Raw genomic sequence first — 12,931 nt, 5'->3', positions numbered from 1 at the left:
TGCTAGTTGGTAAAGGCAGCACTTCTAGTATAGTGTCTTAGCTTCAAGCTAAGGTTGCTGGTTCAAATCCTGCCCAAGTCAATCATTTTCTGCTAAGCGTCTGCAAACTGCATTTTTAGTTTTAACACTTTGCCTGCTGTTTAATTCCTCTCTCCCTAGCTTCCACGCCCCCCTGTCTAGCCTATGATGTCAGGATTCCACTTGCCGCCTTGAGTTGTGCACACTGTGGCCCTTGGATCCGTAATCAGGTGTTGCACATCCTCCCGTTACATCCAGTCCCCAAACTCCGGGACTCCGCACACCCCTGGACAATTTTGACACCCGTGCCACTTTTTGTCACACAGCGTTAGCGGGTTTTTTTCACAGCTGCTAATGCTGCAATTTTTTATGGGTAGAGTTAGCATAGAATAAAGCTACCCTAAATGTTAGTGTAGAATATAAAAGAATTGAGAAAACTGAAAGCAGGGCTGGTATAACCTGCTGGGGTCTGAGGGCTGATGAGGGTAGGGCGTAGGGTTATTGTTCCCCCTGTCTACAACTATTGCGGGTACTGAGTGCGTGAGCCTGAGCTGGCTACTTAAGTAGCTTGGTTTTTTCCTGTCGGAATAGTTTTGAAATGTCTTGGGCTGCTTGTTGAACGGTTTTTGCTCAAGTCAGCTTGGCTCTTTGTTTGTTGGTCTGTCTTGTGGAGATCTGTGCTTACCGGTAGCATTTGCTTCCAATAGTCTAACGAGCAGATCATCTGGTTTCTTGGGCTTGGTTCCTATGCATTCCTTGAGAGTTCTGTGTTGGAGCAGGAGTCTGGTCAGTCTTGCACACAAGTCTGCTGTTGTCTTTCTCAGGGACTTACAAGGTTCTGGAGCTTGTTGATCTCTTTGGCTGGGCGTTGACCTGTAAGGTTCTTGCTGTCTGCGCTTCTGTAATCGACAAAGCAATACTCTGCATTAGCTTTGGCCGTGGTTAGGGCTTGGGTCTGGACCACAAAAGAGGGCTAACCTTTCTTTGTGGCTAGGCTTGGGCTTGTGCCTTAGTTTGGCCGTGCAAGCTTCCGGGGGGGTTGCTGCAGGCTTTGTTCTGAATTCCTACAGAATAAAGCTACTCTAACTGTTAGCGTAGCTGTTGTCTATGCTCACGCCTCCTGGGCAGAAACAGCCCAGTTTTGTTCCCGGAAAACTACAGGGATTGAATTGGGCAGAAATAACAGGCCATTCTTTTCTGTAGTCACACAATACAGGGAAAAACTGGCCTGTTGTTTCTGCCTGGTTTATCAGGCCCTAGTGTTGCAGAAAATTTATTCAGCAAGGCTACCAGAGGGGCAAAAATCTGCTAGTGGCCAATCCGCTACGCACCATCAGTGTAGCAATTTTTTTTTCTGTGCTGGTGCTTTTTTTAGTTTTAGTGCAGAAGCAACAAGCTACACTACACTGCAACAAAAACTGTGTCAACTGTGAGCAGTTGACATGCAGCAACTCTGAGGAAGCTTGTGGTGTTACACCAGCCTTACTCAAGGTTTGACTCAACCCAAGCTTTAATATTATGCACAGTCACTGTGCACCTTGTGAAGAAATTACAACCGGAGGCGAGCAGAGCGGGCGAAGGAAAAAAGATTGGCTTAGCCAATAGCAGACAACAAGTCTGAAAAAAGAGACTGTTTTACTCACTCTTAGGGGCTAAAGTGCCGAAGCAGAGAGTCTCAAAATGGGGCTAAAGTGCCACTCGAGGATTCAGTTGAGTCAGGACTGATGGTTTCTTTGCTTCTAGTCTAAGGTGGTTTAAATAGACTAGATACAATGTGTTTGACTTGTGGGTGTGAATAATTCAAGCATAATGAATAAGAAAAATTTCACCGGAATAAAGGAGACATGAAACAAGTTTCAATCATTGAAAGAAAAAAAGAAATGGTTAGGAGAGCTGAAACAAGTGAAATTCCAACACCTTGCACAGTGACTGTGCCAACAAAGGCACTTCTGCATTCATGTGGAGTTACAATGACAGCTTGGCTTGAGTATCCTGCATGTCAACTGCAAGCAGTTGACCAAGTTATTTTTGCAGTGCTACAGCTTATTTTTAGCACCGTAAAATCCTGCTAATGCTGCAGATTACTGGCCAAAAATAATTGCTGCTACGCTAACAAAATAGATTAGTGGCCCATTTTTGGTGTTAGGTCATAGATTGAGTTGGGAATTTAAGATAAAAGATAAGATAAAATAGGGCAGAAATGGCAAATTGATACAATTGAACAAACATTACACAGGGTTCTTGATTGTAACATGTGATCGGGTCAGCTCAAAGACCCAAAGGCAAGTTGGGGTTCAGTTGTCAGGTAATCAAATATATAGCACATTACTTTTCTCTGGAGTTTTCTGTTTCTCTATTGCCCAAACAGTTAAACCTCTTTTTTTCCAATTGACTGAGCGTTAATTGACAACCAGCCAGCATTGGTTTTCATCCTTAGTCATCAACATCTTCATTTACGGCAGGCAAATAGGTAGCCAGCGAGCCCGTCCGTTCGCTACCGTCCTCGATACCACTCAGCTGGGCGTTACCACCAACAAAGTTATATAAGGCAACACAAGACCCTTCGCAAATATCTGGTTAGTGACCGGGTCAGTTTGTAGGTTATGATCTAACTAATGGGGATGCAGAAGTAACTCAACATGCCATTGAAACTTCGCCCAAATTGGCATGCAAACATCTTAGCAATCCCCGAGATTTGACAGTGACCTCATAGAATGCGGATGTTGGCCTCGGTGTTCCTTGAGTTGTAAAAACACGTTTAGATTTGATCTTCCTAAGCAGTAATAGCCCAGACACGCTAGTCTTACCGTCTTGGGTTACTTGGGTAGATGGAGCGTGGAAGGAGTGCAAGCCTCGCCATTCCGTTTCAACTCGAGCGTGCTCAGTAGTGATTCCCAGTCGAAATCCACCGTTGCGACTGGCAGAAATGGTGATTAAATCTGAGAGGCTCTTTAATCGTTCGGCAACCTTGCAGAGATCGCTAATTTTCGGTAGGGCGATGATGGTCTATGCAGTCGAGAGCAGATAATCAGCTAGAGTTGTGGGCACAGAAGTTTGGCGGCTCACGTCGGGTGTGGGTATTTTGAGTTCTGGAAGGTCCTTGAGGTCGGGAGGCTTCAAGACCTTCACGACCACTTGCTGTTCAACTTGGTATTCCACACCACTCCGTCCCTTCAAGTCAATGAAATCGAATGAGCGCCAAGAGAGCAAAGATCACCGATCAAGTAGCGAGTTAACATACGACTGTTTTGGCTACAAAACTCATGTACGGTGTCCTTCCCAACTTGGCCAGCCGAATAACGATCTCGGTGGGAGAACTTGAAGTCTGGCGAACAGCGCTCGCAAATGCTTGAGTAGAGACTTCGACATGGATGTTGTTGTTCATATTTGACTCGACGCAGTAGGTGGAGCCGAACAGTTCAGGCTTGAGAGCGAACCAGTCGTAAGTGAGCATCACCCTGAGCCGTAGATTGTGACGTGCTACATGCTTACGACTTTGATGGTTCTACCTAGCGACAAAGTCCCATTATCAGAATTCCTATCGAGGTCTTAGCTGACTATGAGGCATTTACCCGTGGATCCTCAATCCATCCTCGTCGTCGCCCGTCGAAACTAGCAAGATGTCATCTGGTCCGAATGTGAAGACGACCCTGCGTGCAAGCTTATTTACCGAATCGATGAACTCTGGCGGTCAGATGCGATTGTAGAGAGGATAGGCATCAGTTTGGGATATGAGAGATAGGTCAGCTGAGAACGATCAGACATACAAGTTGACTCACTGGTGAACGTGGCAACATTAGCTAGATGGGCCCGAAGTCTCATATTTTTCTTGCCCGCGCGCTGATGTTGGGCGACAAGCCGAACTTAACGCAGTCCCTCCGAGGAGGTCGCGCGCACGCGACCTCCGGGAGGGACTTGCCCGCAAGCGGTGAATGTTGGCACAGGAGGAACTTGATTTTTTGCCAAATTCCCAAAATTTTCAGTAATCTGCCAGTCCCTCCCTCAACTAAGCAAATTCTTTCCTTTTTTGTTGACCAAATGAAAGATCTCCATGTTGCGGAGAGGACCACATTTTCAAAAAATTTATTATCCAATTTCTTCAACCTGTAATCGGAGCAGTAAATCATCCAACTGGAGGGTTGAGTAAATCTATAAAGTATGGAGGCGCTGGACCAACAAAAACGGCCAATTTTGTGTTTTTTTTGTGAAATGCCGGTAAATCCACGACAAAATGGACAGATGAACCGACAAAGCGGTCATTGTTATGCTTTCAGAGCGACAATCCAACCATCTTGGTGTCGGTCTGATGGTGCCCCTAGCCCGACAAAACAGCCACCATGGCTCTGGGCCGTCATTCCTAGCCAAACATGGTGCCTGAGCCAACATTCCTAGACAAAAATGGCTCTGAACCAGAAATTCTTGTCAGTCATGTTTCATGTTTTGACTCTAGCCATCTTTCCTTGCTTCTGCTTCCAGCATCCGCCAAACATGTGGGATCAGTATCTGTCTGTATCAGTGTATGTATTTATATAATGCATGTGTAGCAGTACTCAAACAGGTGTCAGTGTCAGGATTCGTTATAAATCCTGTAATAGTAAAATGAGCAGCCTGGTTCCTATATATACCTCTTCTGTTTTAACCCACTCCAACTCCCCCCTCATTCTTGGCAACTTCTTTATCACTCAACAGGGGGTTGGTTAGGTGCCCTGAATAGTTGGTCAAGCTGTTTACATGCTGACTTTTGACATTGTGCTCTCTATATCATGCTGCTCTCTGACTTGGGGGTCGGTTAGGTGCGCAGGAGAGTCAGAACGGCATTTCAGAGCATATGATTTGAGGAATTGAGACCAGTCAAATGGCTTCAACTTCTCCAAGTCAACTGGACTCTGCAAGGGAGACCTGTTCTCACCAACAAAGCTCACTGAGGAGCATGCTGCTGCATGTACATACCTTACCAGCCAGTGGCAAAATTTCATCGTTGCCCACTGGCTTGCCAAGGCTCCTGGAAATTTGTTTATAAAGTACCTTGGCTTCCCAAGGGCTACCAATGAGCTGATTCAAAATCCTGGACGCACTGGGGACGGGGTGGTCGGTCTCTTTTGCTTGAGCCGTGGGTAACACATCCTTCTGCTCACAGTTTCGGCGCCGTGCCGCGGCGCCTGGGGAGTCCCAAAAGCCGGTTTAGGCTTCCCAAGACTCTGTCTGGGTTGGAGGGAGGTTTGATCCTGGGTCCGCTGAGAATGTTCCTCCCAAGGGCCTCGCTTTGGCTAGAGCTTGCCCAAGAGGGATCTCTTGGCCGAGCAACGTTGGTAAGGGAGGAGGGGTTAGCAAAGCGTGTCCTCCGGGAGCAGGCACAACCCAAAAGGAAGCAATGACTAAGGCGCTAGTGGAAAGTTTAACGGTTCTTTCCTGGGGGCAAAAGGGCAGGCAAGGACCGAGGGGACTATGTACACACCTCCCTGTACTTCCGCTGGCACATGACTACGCTGGACTCTACAGCACCCCTTGTCACGGAAGTGCTTATAGGATCTTACAGTTGTACAGGGACCAAGCTAGGCAATCATGGGCTACTTCGCTCCTGCTTTGCTCCCAGTAACAAATATTCTTTCTTGTTTTTTAAAAATAAAAAATAAAAAAGTGAAACTAAAAAGATGTCCGACATGTCGGTCCAGCGCCTCCATAATAAAGTGCCCTTGGATACACGGCAGTTGCGGGGTGCCGTTGTGGAACTCCGTCCGGTGCAGGCCGGCGGCAGTTAGTTGCAGGGGAATGGGAAAAAGAGATTTTACGTGCCCTCCGAGTGATGGTCGGGATGAGCAAGGAGGATCTGTTGAGCGATGAGGTTTGGGGGGGGAAAGATTTTACAACGGCGTTTGAGCGCACGTCGGCGGTTTGTTGTTTTTGAGGGAAGAAGAAAACTGGAATCAGAAAGAGGTTCTCAAGGATCAAGAAGATTTGGTATGGCACTCTGGAGGGCGCCGGATGATGAGCGATAAGATTCTGATGGATTCCTAATTGGGATCAGCTAGGTTCCATGCCCCCCTTCCTCTGAGTTCGTGGGCAAAATCAGACTCCAGGAGGCGCCGCGCACTGCGGACCCGTCATCACACCCCGCACGCGCACACGCTACAACACACACAACACAGCAAGCCAACAAACAACTAATCAAAGGAATAAAAAAAAAAAAAAAAAAAAAAAAACCAAACCAAACCCTCCCCACTGTAACCATCCAACGCGCGCAGTAGAGAAAGGAAACAAGTCAAGGTCCTAAGAAACAAAACATCTCAAACAAAGATAGAAAAAAAAAAGGAAAGAAAATATATATAAAAAAAAACAAAGATGAAACTCCTGAAACGTCTTGAGGGGGATGCCGCCGCGCCACCATAGATCTTGTACCTTGAGGATTTGTTCTTGATGTCTTTCCGCGCGCCGCGCCACAAAATGAGTGTTGTCCCTGCGTGTACCAAATGGCGCACCACACCGTCAAAAATTCCGGAAGTTTGGTTGTCAATTTGACGCACCTCACTCTGCGGCCGTTGACCGCCAAAAAACAGACCTCCGGTCAGCCGTCAAACACACCGTCGAAGTGCCAACCGCCCCGACCGCCCACATTCAGGCAAATTTCGGTCAAACCTAACGCCAAATTGACCACTCGGTCAAATTGCCGAGCAAACCCAAGCCCCACAAGAGCAGCGGACAGGGACGTTCGACCGCCCTGGCGGGCAAACCACCGGCCAATCACCTCACCACGCCCCACGGCCGTTTACCGCCAATCGTTTTAGGCTTGGTCCCATTGGGAGCACTCACAGGGGACTCTGACCAAAGTCAGACAAAGGAATCCAGGCCACCAGGGCCTTTTTTTGTTTTTTATTGAATGTTCATAGTTTTTTTTTTGGCTTTAATATTTGGCGTGTTTTTTCTGCTTTTTGATGCCTTTTCTGTTTTTCCTTTTGTTACAAGCAAGCATTAAATAGAGAGTGGTTGAGAGGAGAAGAAATAAGAACGGTTTTTTTCGCGCTTGTGAGAAATAATTTGTTCTACTTTGAGTGCCTTGTCAAGGTTACCTTGGCGAGTTGTCAATCTTGGAAAACTGGTGCTTTCCACATCTAGGGCTGGCTGCTCTCTATTAGAGATGGCCAGCAGGTACCCATCGGGCGGTACCCGGCACCCGCTGGCGGGTACCCCTTGCTGTCCGGCGGTACCCCCCTGCGGGTGCCGGGTACGGGTATGTGTCTGTGAAATGTGGCTTAAAATTAGCAAGTAGGGTACCCCTTGCTGTCCGGCGGTACCCCCCTGCGGGTGCCGGGTACGGGTATGTGTCTGTGAAATGTGGCTTAAAATTGGCAAGTACCCGTTCAGGCACCCGCCGCTGAGTTCTCCTATCCTGGAGAGTGACAACACAGAGAAAAAACCTGACCTCAACCTCATACACCATGACCCAATCAAGAAAGAGACCGCGCCGGACCTTGAATTCACCAACATCCTTGCCTAGGCTCTGGGACCATTGGATGGTCAGACCAACCCAAATCCAACTGATGTCATTGATACAGATATCTTGGTTGCGAATGACAATGTCACAAATACCACCTCTAGCTCTTGGACAAAAGCTCCTCGGACCAGCCGGTCTAGTACCATTTGCAAACTCACTGATCATGATGAGCTTGGTAAGCTTTCTTTCTGCTCTTCCACTCCATTCATATCACTGACTTGGGCATCCAATATTTTTCCTGAAAGTTCAAGCTCAGAAGATTGCCTCGATGGCAATCAGTGCCTCCTATTTGAGCTACCAATCAACTGTGATCAATCCAATTTTTATTACAAATATGTATTCATCTACAAATGCAAGAAATGTGTAGTCAATAATTCGAGGTAATTTTTTTCCTCGGATTTTGTTATCTAACAATATTGGGCTTGGGAATTGAAAAAAAAAATGTGCCGACTCAGTTGTGTCAAATATAGTCAGGGTACCCGCAGCACTCGCCGTGGTTACCGGCGGTACCTGTCCGCGGGTGTTGACGGCGAGTCCGTGTATCTACAATATTACAAAATCATGGCGGGTACCCGGACACGTCACGGGTACCTGGGTCTGCGTGGCCATCTCTACTCTCTATCGTCGCGGGAACGATCGTGGTGATGTCCATCTTCAGGTGAGTCACTGAGTCTTGGGCGGTTTTGAATGTGGTCTTCCTCAGAAAGACTCTCCCAAACTTGTTTCCAACTGTTTACTCCCTCCCCCAGCGCCACGATAGCTTCTGGCTGAGGCTCTTCCCAGGAACTGGTGTTTGAAACATGGCCTCCTTCAGCAAGAAACTGGGGAGAGGAAGAGCTTACTTCTTCTTTTTCACTTCTTGAGTCCAAATGATGGACATGCATGGTCTTTTCAGAATTGCTGAGAGGCTTCTCAGCTATCACATCCATAGGCGGCGCTGTTTGGAGATCGTTCCAAGACACGGAGCGTGTCTCTTTGTGGTTCTCTTTGTGGGTTGGTGAGTTCGGCCTGGCCTTGTCAAACCGAGTTGCCAACCTCAGAAAGCTGGGGCTATCAGAGTTGGTTGTTCCCAGACTGTTTGGAACGAGGCCTTTCGAGTTGGAATTGGAATTGAATGAGATGAATGTGCAAGGTTTGCTTGCCGAGCCACTGCACTGATCTCTTGGAGACATCATGATGATGGGGGCTGGTGATCTGGACGGGGTGCTCGGGACGATCAGCACAAGGAGTGAGGGGTGCTGAAGATGGCTGTATGTATGGGAATGGTGGAGGCTTTCGGAGGCCAAGTCGGAGCAAGCGTAGTGGTGGGCCAAGCTTGATGGACAGGAGCCTGGAGGTGACAAGGAACTAGGTTGAAGGTGTCATGTCCCTCTGGAGGGGTGATGAGGGACTTGGTTGGAGTTATTGCTGGGGATGTGGAGGGTGACAAAGGGACTTGCTCAACGTTTGGATGTGCCTCTGGAGAGTGAGGTGAAGGGGTGTTGAGGTGACGTGTCCCTCTGACGCACAGACTTTTAGAATATTCTGGAATCTGCATAGGCCCCCTCTCCAGTGAGCTCTGGTGGTTGCCGGTGTGCTGGCCGTCAAAGGTTCTTGACGGCGAATTGCCGCTATGCCCGCCGGTGTTTGATTGGTCAAGGCATGTTTACCGTCAAATTGACCAGGCAAGTTAACATAACTTGCCTGAAGTCGAGTCAACTTCACATGAGCTTGAGTGTCGGCGGGGGTGCGGTCAGATTGGCGGCAATTTGACAGCGCGGGGGTCAATTTGCCGGTGGCTTCCACCCCGCGTCAATTTGACGGGCAAAACCCAAAATTGTGCAACCGCCGTGTAGGCTTGAATCCTTTTTTTACCTTCAAGGTTAGACAGATTGGTGACACATCATGTTCAGTTTTCTTAGCTAATCTTGCTTTGTACGTTGACCTCATTCAACTGTCAGTGAGCGTGTGAGTTCATGGTCTCTCAGGTTTCCAGTGCATTGCTCAATCATTTTTGCCTTTGAAGCCCCCAGACAAGTAAGAATGTAGGACTGAAGGAATGGGGAAAGGATAGGAATGAAGCCATGCTTCTTAGGTATCATTTGATCCAACACACCATGCAGGAAACCTTTGAGGTGGGGGTTTAAAACTGATTCAAAAATAAAGACCTGGCATCAAGGCAGATTTTCTGTTCCTGCCACCCCAGCTTTCACCGCTTAGGTTTAAGTCCCTCCTCCGGAGGGCCCTTCGGGCCCCCCTCGGAGGGACTTTGATAAGTTCGGCGACAAGCGTTAGTTGTCCGAACTTAGCACAAGTCCCTCGCCTGCCGCGGGGCAGGGGCGCGAAGCGCCTCGCACGAAGTGCGACCTCCCGTCAGGGAGGGACTTTTGTGCAATCCACAATTCCTGGCGTGAGAGCCCCGCGTGCAGTTGGTGTTTTTTGCAGGTGGCCAACTTTGTGCCCCCAAATCCCCCACTTCCCAGAGGGCATGTTGCCCGCCTCTTGATCCGGTGAAAGACCTGCATCTCCTCTTCAAATTGGTGGTGGGCATGCCACCATTGCCCTCCTCCCATGAGCTGGAGATTGGCTCAAAGGAGCTCACTTTCCAAGAATCCTTTGAGATGACTAATAGAGTTGTACAGTTCTGTACAGTAAATCTCACTCCCTACACGGCCACTTTTCCTCCATGATTGGAAATTTCAACCGGGAGGATCAGGCATTATATCAGCAGCTACAAGGCCCAAATTGCATCAGAAGAAGCGCACTCCCAAGCACTTCTTAAGTCCAGAAGGGCGACCTCAACGGGCCAATGGTTGATGTTTAAAAATGAAAAGAGTGAAAAAAAGCCTGATACAGGCTGATATTCCTGGGGCTCTCAGGCCAGATACAGGTTTTTGCAGGTAAGCCTCTCTGTGAGACAGAGACCCTGCGGGGCTGCCCCTTTGGGGCTCTCACAGTGAGGCTTTGTTAAGCTCGTTAGTCGTCTCGACCCTATAAAGTAAGGAAAATTTCGCAATCGTCCCGGCCAGCGATGCGCCGCACACAGCAACCACTTCTTAATCTCAACTTCAGCATCGCATTGCAAGAATTTCCAAGACTGGGCTGAGAAATGGGCAATATGTCAACAGCTTAGCTTGAGCTGATTTCTCCCAGCTGGCTGTTGATCAAGTCTGTATCTGGACCCTGAATCAACTTCAGAGAACCACTGTCATGAAAGATGAGGTCGACTCGTCGAGCTTGTATTTCAGTGCAGTGGTTCTTGCCCGCTCGTGCCCTTGCTCACTGAACCGTATATATACCTTCCATTCCAGGTGCCTAGTCTTGTGTAACTATCGACGGGATGGTATTGGTCGGAGCGGCTGGGCAGTGTAGTTTGACATGCACACAAAGCTGTTCACCTAGTCAAAGCTGGTTGTGTGGATCGAAGGGGCAACGCTGCTTGCGCCGCCCACGTTGTTGCCATGATTGTTAACCCGGTGGAAGCAGAGAATCAGAGCCAGAAAGGCATTCAGAAGTTCCCTCCAGTGGTCAGAGAAGCCTGCTTGGCCTGGAAATGTCTCTGCGCATTGCTCTCTTTTCCACTGGCGGAAGCTTTGCATTCTTTTTTGCTTCACTTTGGAAGAGCTTAGATTCACGTATCCTCCTCATCTTGAGGGAGAAGCGTTGACTGTCATGACTGACTGGCCATTGTTAAGGCGGAGTTTTAGGCATCATCCTCAGGATAGAGAGGCCTCCATGCATATGATTGATCTAAACAGTTGTCATTTGATGTAACCTCCCTTGTAGGATCCACCAATCCTGTTTGGTTTCGATCCACTCGGTTTAGGAGAAGGTCCGGGCTTTGGAGGAATCTTTTTCCGTTGTCTTTTCGAAAACCAATCGTCGTCGTCTTCGACCTCTATGGCTCGCGCGTTGGCAGCCCTGTCCCTGCGACCTGGTCGAATGGGCTTTTTCCGACTTGGTGGGGGATCGTGTGGCCTGTAGCTATCCTGCCTTCCTACGTCGTGCTGCCGATCATAGTCTTTCCGGCGCGGGCTGGAGTCCCTTCCAGACCCATACAGTTGGGGATGCCGTGAATCTCGTTTAGAAACTGAGCGATCTGAAAACGCGGAGGGCTCTGTGTGAAGAGAGGGTCTTCGAAAGGGACATTCGTCTCCAAAGTGGTCGCCGGTGTTGCCACAGTACTTTGGTGCCAGAAACGCAATACAGTTGAGTCGTCATAACAGGCATATGCAGGTAGCCCAATTCTTTACATACGTAACAGGCTCGCATAATTCGCTGGGGTTTGTCGTTGGTTTCTTCTTCATAGGCCCGCCATATGGAAGGACAATTCTAGATGGACGGTATGTCAGCGATTGTTCGGATTTCAAGAAGGGAAGAGAAACTGACGAGGGTGAGATGAATGGTCGAGTCACAACGTGCACAGTGAGCTCCGGATGTCCTAGAAGATGGACAATGCTACACGATGAGATGAGTTGAGCAAAGTACAATGAGTGGGAAAACATTGACAGAATGGCGACACGTACCCGTGCCAGATGACCTCGACTACCACAGCTATGGCACACCAGACTAACCGGACATTGCCGAGTTATGTGCTCATCAATGGCACCGCAAGTTAGACACTATGGGAAGAAGATACAGGGGTCAGGAAGGACAATTTCAAAATAAAAGTTTCGCTCAGATGGTTTGGGCAGACTAACCAGTTGGTGGCTGCAATTTCGAGCTTGATGATCCGGTTCAAGGCAAATCGAGCAGAGGAGTCCATTTGATTCTTTCCAATACCGCTTTGTCGTTGGAATGTGGTCCGTTTCACTTGGGACCTCGGGTGCCGTCGTGGGTTCCATGGCTTGATACCGCGAAAAGCTGACCGGATCGTATTACGCGCAGACAGGCGGTGATACTCGGACCCGGACCCCCGGACAGCCCACCGGGAAGATGAGAATAATCTATGCATTTACAACAAATGCAACTTGAACTCATCTCAGTCGTATTGAATCAATTGAATCACAAAAGTGAGACCATCCGCACCGGGCGCTAAGTTAGCCCGGATTAGGGCACTTAGTTCGACCCCGCAACCGCATCGGGTTGGATTAACCGGGGATCAACTTGACCCGGAGCTTGGTTTGGAGCTAGTGGGGTATAAATCTAGCCCCCACTAGTCCTCGGACTAACCTATAAAATGAATATGCATCATGCTCAATGGCATGAACTCTATGTGTTTAGGTGCCAAACACATACCATACAGGCACCTAATCACATAATCTCCGATAGCCTCGGACCTCCCAATCTACGTCGATGCGGTCGGCCACTCGGATTAGCTTAGTCCGACCGTAATCCGAGCTAGTTAGTCCAGACTAACTTAGGGCCTGTACCATAGTGGCTCAAAAAGCTGTTTTTCGGCCGGAAAACGACTTTCCTCACGAAAAACAGTTTCCCCTCGAAAAC

At 48.5% G+C, this 12,931-nt stretch overlaps 2 protein-coding genes across 2 annotated transcripts; both read right to left on the bottom strand.

The window, feature by feature from the left end:
• Positions 1–2,451: 2,451 nt before the first annotated feature.
• Positions 2,452–3,840, bottom strand: PtA15_14A69 (uncharacterized protein; the record flags this gene model as incomplete). The annotated part of the gene is made up of 8 exons (XM_053163239.1): positions 2,452–2,591; positions 2,658–2,756; positions 2,826–3,024; positions 3,085–3,189; positions 3,260–3,442; positions 3,511–3,523; positions 3,591–3,630; positions 3,798–3,840. The coding sequence occupies 8 exons, from the start codon at positions 3,838–3,840 to the stop codon at positions 2,452–2,454; spliced, it is 822 nt and encodes a 273-aa protein (XP_053026743.1).
• A 7,407-nt stretch (positions 3,841–11,247) lies between these two features.
• Positions 11,248–12,330, bottom strand: PtA15_14A68 (uncharacterized protein; the record flags this gene model as incomplete). The annotated part of the gene is made up of 5 exons (XM_053163238.1): positions 11,248–11,670; positions 11,744–11,818; positions 11,876–11,944; positions 12,013–12,108; positions 12,187–12,330. The coding sequence occupies 5 exons, from the start codon at positions 12,328–12,330 to the stop codon at positions 11,248–11,250; spliced, it is 807 nt and encodes a 268-aa protein (XP_053026742.1).
• Positions 12,331–12,931: the final 601 nt, after the last annotated feature.

This window comes from Puccinia triticina, chromosome 14A (genome assembly GCF_026914185.1).
Source record: "Puccinia triticina chromosome 14A, complete sequence".
Lineage (NCBI taxonomy): Eukaryota > Fungi > Basidiomycota > Pucciniomycetes > Pucciniales > Pucciniaceae > Puccinia > Puccinia triticina.
This window is presented reverse-complemented; position numbering and strand designations above follow the sequence as displayed.